Source organism: Apium graveolens, chromosome 8 (genome assembly GCF_009905375.1).
Source record: "Apium graveolens cultivar Ventura chromosome 8, ASM990537v1, whole genome shotgun sequence".
Lineage (NCBI taxonomy): Eukaryota > Viridiplantae > Streptophyta > Magnoliopsida > Apiales > Apiaceae > Apium > Apium graveolens.
Genome location: NC_133654.1, coordinates 251,534,756 through 251,546,930, shown reverse-complemented (window position 1 = coordinate 251,546,930; position 12,175 = coordinate 251,534,756). Strand labels below are relative to the sequence as shown.

The window sequence follows — 12,175 nt, the reverse complement described above, 5'->3', positions numbered from 1 at the left end:
TGCGTTTATTTCTTTTCTTTTTTCAAGCACACACATTTGACTCCTATCTCGAATTTACAATTATTTCTTATTTTTCTTTTGTTTTGTTTATTCGTTTTTTCTTATTATTCCCCTTCATTTTATTATCCTATCCGATCACTAACTTTATTCAGGTATCAAAACAAAAATCTCAAAATTCAGAACGCAAAGGTGAAAAAGTGGAAAAACGCAAATCTAAAGATATTGCGCAAAACAAGGAGGGGGACAAATGTTGGACCAAGACAAGGCGGCCCAAAAGAATCATAGTTAGAATAATTGTAAAACATAATGTAAAGTCCAAGAAGGCCCACTTTGTAAGGAAAAAGCTCATTTGGGACTTAGTATAAATACAAGGCAACAACCCCATTTGAAGGGGTTGGCAAATTATAGCAAAGAGACAATCTCCTAAAATTATAATATAATAATATAATAATATAATAATATTATTGGAACATCAATATGATGTGTATATCTTCTTAAGAAAGTACTCAATAGCAAAGGAATACTCACAACACCGACCCATGTATCTTAAATGGTATGGTGCCTCAAACGCTACACAACCGCACTTATGTCTCCGGATTACCCAATAATTATATTATTTAAATGAAGTTCCAAAAAAAAAGTGGGCAATTACTTCGAAAAAATTGTCACCAAATACAAAGATTTTTAGTTATGTTATAGAACTCGATGAGAGGATTATAATGGTATATTTAATGTTAAAAATGGCTGTGTAAATTGTGTGATATTTGTAGCTCATGTGGTAAATGAGTACTATGTCTTGTCGAATAACCAAGGTTCAATTCTCCCTGGCCCGTTATCCGAACAGATACTAAATTATTTGCAAAAAGATTGGCATTTCTGACAGTTGGTAGTTTTTCATCTCTCGTGAATTCCACGCATCACTGCATCACTTGTTTGTTAATTTACAGTTGCATCTGCCAAACCAAGAACAAACACACTCACCAAATAAAGTTGCAATCTTTACATAGGCGGAGAAACCAAACCACTTCACCTTCATTACAAACTCCGCCAAAAAAACCCTCAAATTTCATCAAAATCTCATTTCATCAATCACAAAAACAATACCAATGATGATCCACCATCATTTCACTCAAAAACCCACACCCCCGCAATCTTTATCTCCATCATTACACACACCATTATATTCTCACACACCCTCTTCAAGAATTTCAATAATCAATTGCAAGTCTTCATCTTTTTCAACTTCCAGCTCCAAAAATGAGATCAATGGTGTGAAATTAAACACCCCTTTTGCTGTTGATTCTTTGTTATCATCATGTTCATCAATACATACACTATATACACACACACCCTTTTCAAGAATTTCAAGAATTAGATGCAATTCTTCATCTTTTTCAAGTTCTAGTTCCAAGAATGAGATTAGTGGTGTAGAAATGGAGACCCCGTTAGTTCAAAATGATAACTCTGCACCTGATTCTTTGTTATCATCTTCTTCAAATTCATCGTCTTATCCGGGTGGGATGGGTCCATTTACTGGGAGGGATGTGAATGTTAAGAAACCCGAATGGCTTCGACAGAAGGCGCCGCAAGGTTTTAAGTATGAGGAGGTTAAAGAGACTTTGTCTAGGCTTAATCTTAACACTGTTTGCCAGGAAGCTCAATGCCCCAATATTGGAGAGGTATATATTTTAAGTTTCGAAGTTATTAGGATAATACATTAATTGTCATACAATGGTTCGGAAAATGTAGGAGGTACTTTCATACTTCATAGTAGTAAATTCTCTAATTGCATTGTTTGAATTTTTATCTGTCGAATTGTTAACAGTCATTGATGTCAAATTGTTCATGGTGATTTCTCGAATTGTCTAACTGTCGAATTGATATGAAATTGTCCAAATGTTAGTGTGAAATTGTTTAGCTGTTGGTGATGAATTATCTAATTACTGAACTGTTGATGATGTTTAATTCTGTAAGTGTAAGTGGTGACTTGTACTTGTACAAGTGAATAAATGTTGTTTAGCTGGAACTTATGATAATAATGTTAAGAGAATAGAAAGATATATATACAAAATTCAATGTCTTTTAACCGGCTTTTATTCTCTGTCATGGCTGCAAAGTACCTAGGGGGTCGTTTGGTTCAAGATGTGGTATCGGGTTGGAATCAGAAATCGAGTTAGAGTGGCATGGGTATCAAGTATCATATGTTAAGTCAATAATTTTAATTTTATTTAATATATTATTTTATTATTATTTTAATATATTTTAGGTTCATAGATTTCTTTTAGTACTAAACATTTATTTTTAATTGCTTAAATAGAAATTTAAAATAGTAGAATTAAATTTGATACCCATACCCCTCCCTCGTACCCACTTTCCTACTTGGGTATGAAAAACCCATATCTTGGTGGTTTGAGGAATGGGTATGAAATTTTATTTTTTTTAAACCAAACGTCAGGTATGGGTTGGAATGGCTGAAACTCATACCTGATTCCAGAATTTGGCGAACCAAACGACCCCCAAAGGTTTGCCTACTTACAAAAGATGATGATAATGGGTCATCCAAAAAGGAAACTATGATGCTTAATCCCAGAAATAGTATGAAAGATATGTTGAGCCGGTTAGCAGGATATTGGACAGTTTTGTCTAAAATAGATGTGCGTCATGTCAATATAACTCTCAATATAACTCTATACAACATCTTTAAGTAAATGATCTTATTTTGAACTATTTGATTGGTGGATCTTAAGAGTTGTCGTTGATTTGTAGTTTGTATTTTGTCATTGGTGTTGGACTATGGTTTTTTTATATAACTATATATATTTTTGAATTGTAATATTAAAAAGATTATTAATACACTTATAATTGTAAATTTAATAAAAATATATAAATTAAAATATTAGAAGTGAGCATTAGTTTTTGTTATTGTATTGAACATACACCCTTTCTGTTTTTCAAAATTCTCGTGGCCCATTTTCTTTCTCAGTTAGCAATTCTATTAACGATACAGTTCAGTTACTTGTTTGTTGGTATTAATAAGTTATTATGTGCATGACTCTCTCTAGATTTAAATACAAGTTTAAGTTGAAACTTCCTTTCTTTAGCTTTATATATTTTTGTTCTGCTGCTTTGATTTTGGTAATTAAATGATGACCTACGAGGAACCTTATTTGATAAAGAAATAATTTTTGAGCAGTGCTGGAATGGAGGCGGGGATGGTATTGCAACAGCTACAATCATGCTTCTTGGGGATACTTGTACTCGTGGCTGCAGATTTTGTGCTGTGAAAACTAGTAGAAACCCCGCCCCACCGGATCCCGCGGAACCACAAAACACTGCACAGGCTATAGCTAGTTGGGGGTATGCAGTGACAACTGATTTGTTTATTCATCTATAATTCTATATGTGAACAGGCTCAAACTCAGAATCTTTTTTTCATACTTGCAAATTGAACATCACCCAAAATTAAGAGAACCTGCCAACAATCCCAACAAACCTGATTTACATTGCTTCATATAATTGAAAATATTAAATTTTAACACCCCGCGCAGTTAAACTATTCCTAAATTTAAAATGTTAATAAATTGGCCTACATAACTAACTTCATTCTAGTATAACCTCTTTGTTTTTTTGTCATGCAGTGTGGATTATATTGTTCTTACCAGTGTTGATCGAGATGACATTCCTGATGGTGGGAGTGGACATTTTGCCGAAACTGTTAAAGCTTTGAAGGTACATCTTTTCGCCCACTCGTAATTGTTTTTGGATTACTCTGTAGTATAAATTACTTTAACAAGGTCTAGATTTGTGAGCAGAAGTTTTAATATGTGTTTTTAATCTTTTGGCAGACGCTGAAACCTGATATCATGGTTGAATGTTTAACTTCTGATTTCCGAGGTGACTTGAAGGCTGTATCAACTCTTGTACACTCGGGTTTAGATGTTTTTGCTCATAATGTCGAGACTGTTAAAAGACTCCAGCGAATTGTAAGAGATCCTCGGGCAGGGTGAGTTGTTGAAAGCCCATCTCTGTTCTGTATGTAGTTGTAGAGAGTAGAGACGCAACCACTGGATTCGTGCTTCACAATTGACAATTCAGTAGATTTTTTTCCCTAACTGGTTGTTTTCTGTTTAAATGCTAGTTATGAGCAGAGCTTATCCGTCCTAAAACATGCAAAGGTAGATAAGGAGGGTATGATAACGAAAACCTCTTTAATGTTGGGACTTGGAGAATCTGATGATGAGCTGAAGGAAGCTATGGCTGATTTAAGGGCTATAGATGTTGATATCTTGACGCTTGGACAGTATTTACAAGTGAGTTAATTTGCAAATTGTTTGGCACCTTGCCCTTGCTTGTGAGAGTTTCTAGCCTTCTAATCATGTTTATCTTGAGGGATAACCTCAACTGATGAACACACTCCTAGAAAAATTTATGCCTGATTCAGTTACCTAGTAAGAAGCGATATGCCCATATTATTAGTATTCTGCCATAAAAAAGGCAAATATTATTGTCTGTTGTCAATCTTATATGTCAAAAATATACTTGTCACCGCGTTGCTCTCTTAATGCTACTTCTGACATTTCGAAGCTATGTTGCTGTTATTGGATTCTAAACCAAGCCATGGAGCAATGATATCTGATATGATTTATGTGGACAAATGTTAGCATTTGAGGGTAATTATTTACTAGAATTTAGCATTTTGATGTAAACTTGTTACCGAACTAGAGCTTCAAAAGATTCAGGCAAAAATGTGACACTCTTAGGGTTAAAAGTAACTGTTGAAGGTGCATACAGTAAATAAGTTCAGGCGGTGCTTACTCGTCTAAAAGGGAGCCGCCGCCCATATGGGATCTATTAGTACTACATGCTAACTTCTTGTTTTTCACTTGGTGCAGCCAACTCCATTGCATCTCACTGTTAAAGAATATGTTTCACCAGAGAAATTTGCCTTCTGGAAAGAGTACGGAGAGTCCATCGGTTTCCGTTATGTAGCCAGTGGACCGCTGGTATGTCTTTTTATTATTTATGTATAAGAATTTTCCATTGTTCCTTTTCTTTTAGGAATCCATATATAACTTGCTTTTGCATGGTTGAGCAAGATGGTTCTACATTAATTTATTTATAACTGAAACCAACTTTCTGAAAACATTGTTACTTTGATCAATTGATTTGGTTCTGTTGTAGTGAAGTTAGCATGGAGCCAGATATTAGTAAACCTTTTAATATTCTATATCAAAATGCTTCCACAGATTAGTTTAGACTTTAGACTCTAGATACAAGTTTGCATCTAGAAAACTGTCATATTAGTTAATACTGATCTTGAAAAATGTCAGTTTAGTTAAGACCGATTTTTCTCAGCTCAAATAAAGTTAGGGTGCGCCAAATGAGAAAGAACTTTTTGATTTTTTCACAGAAAAAGTTTTTGTAATGGCTAACTCTATTTAAGGTAATTTGACTTGGTATAGAGTTACTAACATATATATCCTTCAGGTCCGATCCTCATACAGAGCAGGGGAACTATTCGTTAAAACAATGGTGAAAGAGAGTATCAGAAGAACATCCAATGCAGCTCAGTAATCTTCAGCAACGATATAGGCATACTATGTAGATCATATAATGATTGTTACAAATCTGATGGCTTCAAAATGCCTCTACAGCTTGGAAGCATAATTGTTGCTGTTGATGAAATTTTGTTTTAAAATGACCCTACAACTCTAGCACTTATGCTCTATATTTTAATCCAAATTTCCGAGAAAAAGCGTCTAGATTGCTACTGGTATACATTTTAATTTTCAGTGTGCAATTGTTTATCAAGTGTACAAGTAAGCAATGATATACACACTCCTGGCCACACACTACTTGAATGTGCATCAAACACTGGACTATGCAAATGTATGCATGTAGTTTATTGCAGTTTACTACTAAGTGTGTATTCATCACACGATATGTATCATAGTTTGCTGCTGTTTTGTCCCATAGTCCCATGTGTTGTCTATTTGACAGCAATGTCAAATTTACGGTCTGAAGCTCAGACCGTAACCCGATTATGAAACCCGCACCGAACCGGTCTGGTTCCGGTCCGTTATCTGCATTTTTTGGACTAACATTGACAGCTTGAATGCAATATCGGCATGGAAAGAAAGAAACAGAACATAATACAAATTTGCATGTGTCCGTGGATATAGGCTTCACACGTATCTAAATCATAGTCCTAACACGTCAATCTATCTATATATAACACAGATGTGTTTTTTGGCCCCTTCTCCCCCAATCTTTACAATATTAAATATCCCAAAAACCTCAGTTTCACTAAATTAATAAAAGGTGGAGTCTATGCACAGAACAAATAAGGAAAGCTAGGAGAGGAAGCAAGATGAAATGATAGAATATAGGGGCGTGTATTTGTGAGCAATTATAGAGGTCTCACCGTAAATCCTACAATGTTTTTAATCCTCCGATAACATTTGACTAACTATTTTTACAGAGAAATACCAACTAAACCAAATAAATTGTGAGCAATGGGAGAGGTCTCACCATAAATCCTACAATATTTTTCAATCCTCCGATAACATGACATATTATTTTTTCAGAGAAATATCCACCAAACAAAAAAAATCGTACCATGTCACATTGAGAAAAAGTGATAACGGCTCAAAACTAATATGCAAAATATTTAAAATCATATGTTCATGGATGTAATAAAAAATCCCCGTTTCTCATTAAGAACGGAGAGATTAAAGTTTACACGTAAGTAAATAAAATTATTAATCATGTACTTTTGTAAACAAACTTTGGCAAATTGTACAAAGAAATAGTGATCAACAAGAACATTCCAATCTTTGCACATATGATGTTCTAAATTTATGCCCTCTTAACTTGGTTACCTGCACGCAAAGATTAACACGTTCTATCATCTCTTTTAAATTTAGGAACATCCTAGTCAACATTTTATCATGCCTCTTAGTCAAGTTTCTTTCCTGAATATAAATGGAGTAGGACTAGGTGTACAGAGTTTTGTATAAAAAATTTGTACATAATAACTTGTCATGTGGGGTGTTTTAATTAGATTTGTTGATGTGAATATAAGAGGTCATTACAATTAAAACAGTCATGTACAAAATTTTGTATATCATCTTGTATATCAAGCATTTTCCTTCATGTATATAAATATACATAAGTCATCGATAATACAAAAATAAATGTATTACCTGCTTAATATATGTGACAAGTGGTCTCTAATTTTAACCGATGCATTATGCATTCATGTTGAATTATAATATCAAATTCATTACATATATTTTGTTATTAAGATTCAGATTCACCCTTGAATGTATTGTATACAATATACATTGTTGATTTTATATTTAATTAAGGTTCTCAGAAAATATTAGGAACACATAATTGTTTTTATTTTTTTTCTTTTTAATATATTGTTCCAATATCATGATAACTTATTATATTTTTCACATTTATTAGAGTGGTTATAATATGTACAATATTCAAAAAATAATAATCTCGTAGATAATCATCAACATATTTTTTAAAATTAATATTTTTATATCCAAATCAATATCTTGTACCTATTATATCTAAAAAAAATATTTATCCCATTTTCTTCACACTTATTCAACATGCCATGACATAAATATATGTTCAACTCTATTTTGTCCTTTGCCCCGAAAATTCTTTAAAACATATACTAATTTATAAGATTATAAGTCAAATTTGTCATAAATAATTATGAATACAAAAAAATCGAAACATTTTGTAAAAGATAGACCATAACCATATAATTTAAAATAGAAAAAATATACAAAAAATTATTTCAAAATGTATATATCTCTGCAAAATACAAATAAAAAATTATGTGTGTACATGTAGATACATATAATTTTAGTTTTTACCCATCATATTATAGAGGGGGTAGTAGAAAATTGGCACTTTTCTGGTTTTGTTGGAGGTGGTTTCTTCTTCTTCTCTCTTACAATAAGTCGGTTCCTTTATCCTCAATATTCAATCTTTAAGATTCATCCTCCTCATGATTTCTGGTAATTTACCCTTTTCTTGATTTATCTTACATGGGTTCTTGATTTATATCTCTATCTATCTGTTTATGCAAAAATCTTGGATTTTTTGTTGATATATGAAATGGGCTTTGTGTTTTCTTGATTATTGTTATGTTTTTTATGGTGTTTGTGGATTGGGCTTGGTTCTTGATTTGGGTTTGGATCTGTTTGGACTTAAAGTGATTGAAGTTTAGTTAAAGTTGTGTAATTTGTTGGATTTGTTAGGATTGGTGTTTGTGTTTTGATGGTTGTGTTGCATCATTTTTTGTTGTGGGTAGTGAAAGTTTGGAGATTAATGGATGGTTTTGTTTGACATTTGTTGTGAATGATTGAGAGATAGTTGATGACTATGGATTTTAACTTGCTATGAATTCTTCGTTCATTTTTTCACGTGTTAGACTACCCTTGTTGAGGTTTTGTTGTAGTAAACCAGTTTTGACTATGTCTATGTGGGCATTGTTCAAATATGTTTAAAGCTAGTGTTTCTATTACTGCTTACAAGTTGTCGAGACATACTCTTTATCAATTAAGCATACAGTGAGACATGCTCTTTATCAACCAAACATACAATTTTGTTGCACATTTTGGTGCCTTTTTTTTGTGTTGTAACAATTGTACCCTTGATAGGCTTGTTTGATGAACATACATGGGCTAAGTTTTACATTTCATGGGAGTTGTAGAAGATAATGAACCACCCTCGAAGCGTTTGAAAGGCCCCCAGGGTGTTTCGAAGGACTACACGCTTCATAAACAGACAGCATCAACATCTTTAGGAGACTCTATGGCAAGGCCACTTTCCTTGCAAAGAGACGATGAAACAATCGGTCTAAAAGGAATTATCAAGAAGCAGGAATTTGTGAAGATAATTAATAGGGCACTGTATTCTCTTGGTTATAGTAAGACTGCAACCATTCTGGAAGAAGAATCAGGCATACCGTTGCGCTCGTCAGCAGTAACTTTGTTTATGCAGCAAGTGGTGGATGGAAAATGGGATGAATGTCTATCTACATTGCATAATATTGGTCTTACGGATGAAGCCATTGTTAAATCAGCATCTTTTCTGATACTGGAACAGAAATTTTTGGAGCTCTTGAGGAAGGGGAAACACATGGCCGCTCTGCTTACTTTGAGAAATGAAATTGTTCCCCTTTCTATCAACGGTGTCCGAGTTCATGAGCTCTCAACCTATATCATATACCCTTCTCAGTTTTTGGCCCTTGGACTTTCTGATCAGGACACTGATATTGCACTCTCAAGAGCGAATTGTTTAGAGAAATTGCAGAAGTTGCTTCCTGCAGCTATCATGATTCCCGAAAGCAGGCTCGAGCATTTAGTCGAACAAGCTCTTGATGTGCAAAGAGATGCTTGTGTGTTTCACAATACTTTGAACAGTGAACTGTCATTGTATACAGACCATCAGTGTGGAAGAGATCAAATTCCTTCAAAGACACTACAGGTTAGAAATGTGATTTTAATATTCCTGTGTATTTATTTTGCTTCAGAGTGACATCTTAGCTATCTTTTGTTATGCATAAGTTGACACAAGTTAGATTTGTTCTGCAAGTGATGCTTACATCTCAAATGGGCTGCACTATCATTACATTTTTTGTTGATTTTATCAACTAAAAGGGCTCTCTATTACTTAAAATATATCTTCCAAGTTTTATGTTCTGTAATTAATTTCTTAAGGTAAAGTTTATTGTTACCATCTATTTACCCTGTGCAGTGTTACAGAACCTCTATATGCACTACCTTGTTTTTGTAATGATCAAGTTACCAGTTTGAGTTGTTTAATTTGTTGGATCAGACATTACAAGAACACAAGGATGAAGTTTGGTTTCTGCAATTTTCTCATAATGGCAAATATTTGGCATCTTCCTCCAAAGACCAGACTGCTCTTCTATGGGAGGTATTTACAACTTTCTATTTGTAACAATTCTTTGGGTTGTTGCCAGGGATTTTTCATAGTATCTGTTTATGCATATCTATAGTGAAAGTCGATACTTAATCTAGACTATTCATACATGAAATCCTCCTATTGTGATCTTTAAGACAAATTTGTAGTTGTGTCATTTATGGTATTAGCCGCATTCTAGTTCTCGATGTTTCTTTTAATTATTCTTAGGATGAGCATGGATGTTTGTAAAGGACTTAGCTAAGTAGAATGTTCAAATTTGAAAGTTGGATGGTTATATTCTGCCGAAAGTCACACGATGGAGGAATCATTAGGATCGATGAAAACTAGAGGAACTTGATGGATCTAGGAGAACGAGTCATTTGCTTTAGAGAAGAGTGAAAATGTTGTACCTAATGTTGCTAGTTTAAGTTATTTAGGGTTACTGTTTGGGACCACTAGTGACCAAATTCATGACCAGAACTGATGTTTAGCGAATTTTTCAACTTTTGGAAAACTCATGATGCTTAAACTTAACTATATGCAGTCCTCAATTCTCAAACCTTATCCGGTAAGCATGAACATGCATGTAATGTAACGCTGCTTTCGCTCTTTCTTTTGAATATTTATATTCATGCTACATAACTTTCATCTTTAGAAATAAACAAGGACTAATAAGTAACCACTATACTTCACTGTATATAATTTCATTAAACTTAATTTATCAGCACAGGTTTTTTCACTCAATAGTTGTCCCGACAAAAATAAAACCTTTTTAGGACCTAATTTTCCATCGTGATGACCCAGAATTGCTCTTTCTCTGTATAACTAGCCGAACAGTGTTGATCTTTTGTATTTTCACTTCTATATTTTGCTCAATAGTAATGAGCTAGAATTTTTCAGGTCCAAGATGATGGTCAACTGATTCTGAAGCATACTTTATCCGGCCATCTAGGGGCGGTTTCTATAATTTCTTGGAGACATGATGATTCCCAACTTTTAACATGTGGAACAGAGGAGGCTGTTAGACGTTGGGATGTTAGTTCTGGTAAATGTCTACATGTCTATGAAAAAGCTGGTTCCGGCCTAATATCCTGTGGATGGCTGGCTGATGGTGAAGGTATTGTCTCCGGCATGTCAGACAAGAGCATCTGCTTGTGGGATTTAGAAGGAAACATGTTGGAGTGCTGGAAAGGACACCGCACTGAAAATATATCAGACATGGCACTTACCAGCGATGGAAAGATTATTATAAGTATTTGTAGAGGCAACACATTACTCTTGTTTAACAGGGAATCAAGATGCGAGAGAATAATTGAAGAAGAGGATAGAATTACTTCATTTTCACTATCGAAGGACAATAAGTTTTTGCTCGTTAATATTGTGAATCAAGAAATCCATCTCTGGCGCATAACTGGAGATCCGAAAATTGTGTCCAAGTTTAAAGGTCATAAGCGTACTCGATTTCTTGTAAGATCTTGTTTCGGAGGGTTTGAGCAAGCATTTATTGCCAGTGGGAGTGAAGATTCCCAAGTAAGTTTATTTCATTTAACTGAATCTCAGTTCTTTTTTAATTTTTTGCATCTGATTCTTTCACTGGCATTTCATAACATTAGATAATAGATTTAAGAGATGTTTTTCATCGAACAAGGTTTTAAAAAAAATCTGTTTAGGTATATATCTGGCACAGAGGCACAGGAGAACTCCTCACAAAGCTTCCTGGGCATTCTGCAGCAGTAAACTGTGTCAGTTGGCATCCTATGAATCCTCACATGTTGGCATCTGCCAGTGATGACTGTACAATCCGAATATGGGGTCTCGAAAACCAAAAGTGCAAAGGTACTGCTACTCAGTCCAATGGAAAAATCCATCATCAACCCAACGGAAGAACATAAAATGTTTCTTTACAACAGCTGTTTAGTTTTCCTCATTTAAAATCTCTACCTTGTCATGTCATTTGTACAAAGAAGTAAATTTCATGTTGGTTTTTCTAATTGACATTTATAATGAGCAAGAAGCACATTTATGATCAAGTATGTGGCCTTCTGTATTGTGCTGAACAATGTAATCATTCACCGCTTTCCTGGTACTAATTTTTCGCAATCTGTCCAGAGTCCAGACCCTGTTGTTGCATATACTGTATTTGTTAAACTTTTAGTAACTTGCATGTTAAGATCTATATGACCTTTGGAGAAATGGCAAGGCATTTTGCTTAGAA

The 12,175-nt window shown here is 34.1% G+C and overlaps 2 protein-coding genes across 3 annotated transcripts; both read left to right on the top strand.

Moving 5' to 3' along the window:
• The first annotated feature begins 896 nt into the window (after positions 1 to 896).
• Positions 897 to 5,776, top strand: LOC141678682 (lipoyl synthase, chloroplastic-like). Its single transcript, XM_074485038.1, has 7 exons — positions 897 to 1,679; positions 3,194 to 3,357; positions 3,639 to 3,729; positions 3,846 to 4,003; positions 4,139 to 4,310; positions 4,893 to 5,003; positions 5,488 to 5,776. The coding sequence occupies exons 1-7, from the start codon at positions 1,107 to 1,109 to the stop codon at positions 5,572 to 5,574; spliced, it is 1,356 nt and encodes a 451-aa protein (XP_074341139.1). The 5' UTR covers positions 897 to 1,106; the 3' UTR covers positions 5,575 to 5,776.
• Positions 5,777 to 7,888: 2,112 nt separating this feature from the next.
• On the top strand, positions 7,889 to 12,175 carry LOC141677426 (WD repeat-containing protein 26 homolog). 2 transcript variants are annotated; one of them, XM_074483357.1, is made up of 5 exons: positions 7,889 to 8,045; positions 8,691 to 9,519; positions 9,871 to 9,972; positions 10,861 to 11,490; positions 11,631 to 12,175. In XM_074483357.1, the coding sequence occupies exons 2-5, from the start codon at positions 8,731 to 8,733 to the stop codon at positions 11,850 to 11,852; spliced, it is 1,743 nt and encodes a 580-aa protein (XP_074339458.1). In that variant the 5' UTR covers positions 7,889 to 8,045; positions 8,691 to 8,730; the 3' UTR covers positions 11,853 to 12,175. The 2 variants fall into 2 exon arrangements, with proteins under 2 accessions (XP_074339458.1, XP_074339459.1); XM_074483358.1 differs by having other exon boundaries at positions 7,893 to 8,045; positions 8,744 to 9,519.

Excerpts from the sequence above, each read along its gene's own strand:
- LOC141678682 (XM_074485038.1), top strand. The coding sequence starts at position 1,107 with ATGATGATCCACCATCATTTCACTCAAAAACCCACACCCCCGCAATCT. Across the intron at positions 1,680-3,193 it reads AATGCCCCAATATTGGAGAG|TGCTGGAATGGAGGCGGGGA; the intron begins GTATATATTTTA and ends ATTTTTGAGCAG. Across the intron at positions 5,004-5,487 it reads ATGTAGCCAGTGGACCGCTG|GTCCGATCCTCATACAGAGC; the intron begins GTATGTCTTTTT and ends TATATCCTTCAG.
- LOC141677426 (XM_074483357.1), top strand. The coding sequence starts at position 8,731 with ATGGGAGTTGTAGAAGATAATGAACCACCCTCGAAGCGTTTGAAAGGC. Across the intron at positions 9,520-9,870 it reads TTCCTTCAAAGACACTACAG|ACATTACAAGAACACAAGGA; the intron begins GTTAGAAATGTG and ends TTGTTGGATCAG. Across the intron at positions 11,491-11,630 it reads GTGGGAGTGAAGATTCCCAA|GTATATATCTGGCACAGAGG; the intron begins GTAAGTTTATTT and ends AAATCTGTTTAG.